Source organism: Clupea harengus, chromosome 19 (genome assembly GCF_900700415.2).
Source record: "Clupea harengus chromosome 19, Ch_v2.0.2, whole genome shotgun sequence".
NCBI lineage: Eukaryota > Metazoa > Chordata > Actinopteri > Clupeiformes > Clupeidae > Clupea > Clupea harengus.
In genome coordinates, this window is record NC_045170.1 from 22,430,629 (window position 1) to 22,436,637 (window position 6,009).

A 6,009-nucleotide genomic window follows, 5' to 3' on the forward strand; every position below is an offset into this window, starting at 1 on the left:
GGCTGTGTTGGGGTGGAGGGGGGTGCGTGTTGCAGGGTATCAAAGCTGAGACTTCAGTGAGGTACCTGTGTCTGTAAAGTGACATTGCCCTGAAAGTCCTCTGGAAGTGACAGAGGTGGTGGTGGTGTGTGTGTGTGTGTGTGTGTGTGTGTGTGTGTGTGTGTGTGTGTGTGTGTGTGTGTGTGTGTGTGTGTGAATGATAGGTGAAACTGTTTTTCTTCCCTCCGATTCCATCTCTCCAGGCATGCTCTGACGCTGACCCCCCCGGGAGGCAGGAAGAGCCCTGGAATGTGGCAGCATGGGCGGGCGGGCAGGAGGGCGGGCAGAAGGGTGGCCGGAGTCTGGGCAGCAGCAGCAGCAGCAGCAGCAGCAGCAGCAGCAGCAGCAGCAGCGTGTTGTTGTGTAACAGAGGCACAGAAGCTCTGCCTCACTGGAGGTGTGGCCTGAGGGAAGGGAGTATAAGTACGGGGCCCGGCTCCAGAGCTGGATACAAACACCTGTAGCCTATCTGAAGACTAACTACTGGGACTGTAAGGTAGACTCGGAGTCTCTCAGCCGCTGAACTCTACTCTTTGGACGCTACAGCATCGTTAAAGTCACATCACTGAGATTTACAATGGCCTCCTCACTTTGTGTCGCGGTTCTCCTCATCGTTCTCTCCGTGCTCCTGCAGGAAGGTAAGATTGAGTTCAAGATTATTTATTAATACTGTACATGGACGTACTTTAGACGTTAATTCTTTGCACGTCAGTTTTCAAAACAGCCTGTTCAAGGTCTCTGAAAGTTACTGAAAGAATCAATCGGAGGACCAGTGTCTGAATGAGATTTCACCGCAGACAGAGTTATTGCTAAAGTACACTTTAAACGCATTTCAGTGTGCAAGTGCTGACTGTTGCTGGCTCGTTTAGAAATGTGATTTACCTACAACTTCTCTTCTTAATGAGACTTAATGACTATTCAGTTTTATAAGTTTGCTCTGATACTTTAGTGGTTACTGCAGTGATTCATCACCTCTGTTTGTATTCTTGCTTGTTTGATCTGACTGCTCAGATGCCTTGAGGGAAATATCTGACACTCTGATTAAGGTGTATTTAATAACAGAGGGTGTTTAATAACACAGTGGGTGTATTTGCTCAGAGATAGAGCAGTCTTGCACAGTCACCGGTGTTTGCTCAGTAAACTGGAACACGCTGGTCCTTCTCACTCTCCTAACAGTTTCTCTTCCTCCATCCTCTGCGTTCTCCTCCAGGAGCTGGACTGCCCGTGTCACAGGGACAGGTCGAGTCCTCTGGCCCGTCGGCACCGCACCATGTCCGAAACAAACGCTGCTCCTGCAGCAACTGGATGGACAAGGAGTGCATCTACTTCTGCCACCTGGACATCATCTGGATCAATACACCAAGGTAAGGGCTTGAGTTATGGAACAATAATCAGTATATACCTAGGAAATAATCAATACAAATAATAATTGAATAGGGAAATTCACTATTATGTGAAATGAACATGAATAATACAACAACACATATAATAATGATAATAATAATATTACAATAATAATGATAACAATAATGATAATAATAATAATAATAATAATTGAATTAATAATAGTAATAGTAATAGTAACATTAATAATAATGTGATTGAATGTATAATGTAGAGGTTTCAGCTGCAGAAGTAGAAGTAAGCGTAGCACTTTCACTGTTTGCACAAGCTGATGATTAACGTGCCTTACTGACTGTCCTCTTATCCTCTGTCTGCAGTAAAACTACCCCGTATGGCCTGGGCAGCCCTCTGTCTCGCCGTCGCCGCTCGACAGGCCGCTGCGAGTGCCACGGCCCGAAAGACCACACCTGCAACAGCTTCTGTCACAATAGGTAAGCCCATTGGACCCTGTCAGCATGGCACACACGCGCGCACACACACACACACACACACACACACACACACACACACACACACACACACACACACACACACACACACACACACAAACACCCTCACACCCTGTCAGATTGCATCCAGTGTCTGGTCCCTGTGTGCTGTCATACATGCCAAGGCAAGCTAACCAAGACGGACACAGATCAGGGTTAGCAATGAGTGTGGGATTGAGGAGATGAGGAGCACTGATAGCGTGTAGCTCCTGTCTCTAGCGCTCGCCGTAGATGAGAGAGATAGGGATGAGCTCAGGCTGCAGTGTCTTGTGATCTCACCACCAGCATCAAATTATGAGTCACTGTTGTATTTGTGGAAAGTTTTGTCATGTCTGGAGCTCAGGCAAGGCTTTGCCCATTTTGTTATGAATTCCTGTGGTTGCGGTGGAAGCTCAAGGTTGAGGATTAGCGATTTCTTTTAAAACCCTTGCGTCTTATCCTGGGATGTGTTTACAACTTGATGAAATACCAGGGGAGATAGCTGTGAGACTTATACAAAAAATGGAACCTGAGGGTGTTTCCAGGAGTCATTGAGAAAATCTAGGCCTTGATGGTGTCATGGCAGTTATCCTTTGATGACTCTTCTTGGTAAAAAAAAATGGGTAAAATCTCTACCTCATAGATCTGGGTTTTTAACGTGTACTAATCTTCTCCCAACAGCTCAGAAAACCCTGCCCTTGTGATCGTCAGCCCTCAGGGTCAGCACACCAAGACAATGCGTAGCCAAGGCAACGACCTCCTGACCTTTCTCAGGTAAGAGCACCTATTCACACACTTAACATGCCTGCTAGCAGCACCGGACCCCTAACTGTGCAAGGTGGTTAAAATTACCCTCTGAGCACAACAGAGGCAATTAGCATATGTTTGAGTGAGATAGGCATCTTATGGAATGGGACTCTCCCTCCTGCACAAGTACAATGGGGCTAATCGTGTACATTTGCTTTTTTTTGCAGGCAGGTGGCCCAGGCCAACCAGAGGGCTGTTGAACAGCAGTCTGCCTCCCCGAGGAAGAAAGGGTCGGGGACCGGCTGGCCCAGGGCCCGCTAAAGGAGGACGATGACCGAGATAATGAAGAATCGCGAGCATCTGAACAAAAAACGTCCTCAGTGAAAGACAGAGGGAGAGACAGCCTGGGTTTGTCTCTCCAGGAGGGAGGCACACCCTCAGGGCGGTGTGTCCCCGGCGAAGTGATGGAAGAGGACAAGAAGAAGGAGAAGGAGAAAGAGAAAGAGAAAGAGAAGAACAAGACAAGACTTGCTTTGTCCAGCTTATTGACTTTTGAGACGCCCAAAGGGAGGTGGTGGGGCGGGAGATTGAAAGTTTCTGAATCCTTGAGTTTTTTGGCGCTTTGGATTGTGGCTGGACATTGCTGCTGCAGATCAAAGCACAGAGTCTGACTTTGCATCTCTGATGGACAGCTCAGTATGAATGTGCTCTACACAGCACACCCATGGTTTAACTGTCATAACACTGGAATGTTCTATAGGAATATAATACCACTGAGAATCACTATTACTTTGAAGATCATATTAGCCTTTTATACAATGGCTACCTTTCTTATGTACTCTCTCTATTGGTTGTGGCAGCATTTTAAATGACTATAGTTGTGTCATTTATCATGGATGCCTGAATTTAAATGTGCATTTAATAGTCATGTAATCGATTGCTGGAATATAGTTTTACTACCATTCAATAGAATTCTTTCTATTAGGCTATTTTCTCTGAATCAGAGCAAATGTAGGCTTCGTCTCATAGAGATGAAATTGTCCAATTCTGATTGTCGCTGCTCCTCTGGACTTTTATTATATTAACTATTATAGATATTCATTCTGAACAGACTCTTAAAACGCCTCTTCTCCACGGCACTCTCTCTCTCTCTCTGCAATGATGTGAAGGACTTCACAGAGGGCCGTGCCCGTGACAATAACATCTATTCACCCTGCTGAGTTGTAATCAAGGTTAGCTCTGATATTTTACCGCAGCTAATCTGCAGCTCTGAGGAGGCAAAGGTTGAGATAGGAGAGCCCTGCCCGTGCCACAGACACTGCATTATGAACACAGATAAACACTCCACTGCAATAGAAGACAGGCATCAGGTTCACTTCAAGTTAAACAATGAAGAAAGCTCTTTTTTATTATTATTATCTCTTATCCTTCAACTTATCCTGCTTTCCAAGTTTTACTTTGGCAACTGGCCTTTTGTGATGACGGAAGTATTCATTGCATAGCTACTGTATAATGTTTTGATTGTTCAGAACGCCAAGCAACTTTCAATGGCTCTCGCTGTGCCAAGAAAATGCTGTAATTGTTTTTTCCTATGAAACAAACTGTGGGCTAATGTCCTTGTAATTGCCCATTTGAAAAGAAAGACGTGAAACCTCTGTGGAATGTGTTTTTGTCTGGCAGTCACTGAATATGCACACGTCTGTCAAGGTGTGTGCTGTACAGATGATGTGGGGTGCCAGCGTCTCAAGTTTAAGTTCAGGATCATTGTGGTGTTTATCATATGTTTTGTTTTTTGATATGATTATTTATTTGTTTACTGTTCAACAAAACAATCCTCATCAGAATGCTGGATTGTTCTTCCATTGTGACTTATTGAGGGAAGGACAACTTTGTTTTTGTGAGAAAATCAAGGATACTTGAATGTAAACTCTTAGCCTTGAATGAGTTCCACTGAACTGTTTTCCCATTCCTTTGTCTTATTTATTTATTTAACTTATTGGAATTTCATATATATATTTATATTTTAGAGACATCCTTCTATATACCTATTTCAATTGAAATGGAAATAAATTATTATGAGTACATTATGCTTTTTTGTCTTGTCTCGAACCCATAACCTGTTACAACAGGCGGACATAACTTACACACATGCACACATTTTACCCACCTTTAATCCCCTACCAATGGAGCTTCATGACATCTAGCCAAATGTATGCAACATGCCTGACATGAAAAATGGTTATGTTCCTCACACATGCAGTTTAAACTCCTTAAATAAATAGTATGTAAGTAATCAGCACCTGTGATCCATGAAGATATCCCTACTTGTGTTTGGCATCTATCTTAAGAGCCAAGGTCATGGTTAGAAATGTGCAGCACATAGTGAAGCCTTCTTGCCTGGACAAATTCAGTCATTAGTCCTTCAGGTGATTTATCAAGGGGAATGCAGTAGTTTAGTTTGACATATGAGAGGTCTAGACAGCCTAGGAAAAAATGCATGAAGCTTGTGAGCAGAGCAGGTGCTAAGCAAGTGAATGCGTAGCCTACGTGCTGAGTGCAAGCACACAATGTCCCTATTCTACCGGGGAACCCATAATGCATAGCATGCCTGTGTTTGTCTACATAGTATTTGTGTAGGTCTTTTGTCTGTCGTTACTCCGAGTTTTGCTGGCATGGAATGTTATCTTTCCAAGGTGTGCTGCGTCTTTGTCTGCCTCTCATTCTGCGCCGAGATGTTTATTCAAGATTGGCTGTTTTTGGATGTTTTGTGTTTAAGCGCAGGCTCGGAGATACCTACTGTGTTTTGGAGGGTCTCATCCTCTTCCATAAAATGTGGAAACAGTGAGTGAGCGAGCGAGCGAGATTTATAGAATGAGGGCTTTATCTCATTCATCATGGCCTACCATTACAGGGAAAACAAAAAATACCTTTCACTGGGGGGCGAAGAAACCTCACTGAAACGCCTCTCAATAACAGCATACCTCTATAGGATGGTTTGTTGTTTAGACTTGAAGCATGGCATCCAATGCATGTTTCGAAGAGAAAAAAACCGTTTACGAAGTTTAGAAGTCTGTGCAATGTGTGAAGGAATAGTTTATTTAAACACATCACGGTCATTCAGTGCACCTGCATTGATCCTGATCAGTCATTCCCTTCTCATCACTGTAGACGGCCTCCACTCAGTCAAAAGTGAAGCCACTGGCCGGAATTTAAAAATGGCAGTGATTTAACCAAATATGGTTAATTCTGTGTGGAAAAGCGCTGACTGCGCAGACTCTGGCTCCAATTTGGGCTTCATTTCTCCAGAACACACGTGCATGACACCATGCTGTCCATCTATTTTATAGCTACT

At 44.0% G+C, this 6,009-nt stretch overlaps 1 protein-coding gene across 1 annotated transcript; it reads left to right on the forward strand.

Annotated features, from left to right (window-relative positions):
• Nucleotides 1–498: 498 nt before the first annotated feature.
• On the forward strand, nucleotides 499–4,739 carry edn2 (endothelin 2). The gene is made up of 5 exons (XM_031586487.2): nucleotides 499–677; nucleotides 1,250–1,403; nucleotides 1,761–1,874; nucleotides 2,592–2,684; nucleotides 2,885–4,739. The coding sequence occupies exons 1-5, from the start codon at nucleotides 617–619 to the stop codon at nucleotides 2,976–2,978; spliced, it is 516 nt and encodes a 171-aa protein (XP_031442347.1). The 5' UTR covers nucleotides 499–616; the 3' UTR covers nucleotides 2,979–4,739.
• Nucleotides 4,740–6,009: the final 1,270 nt, after the last annotated feature.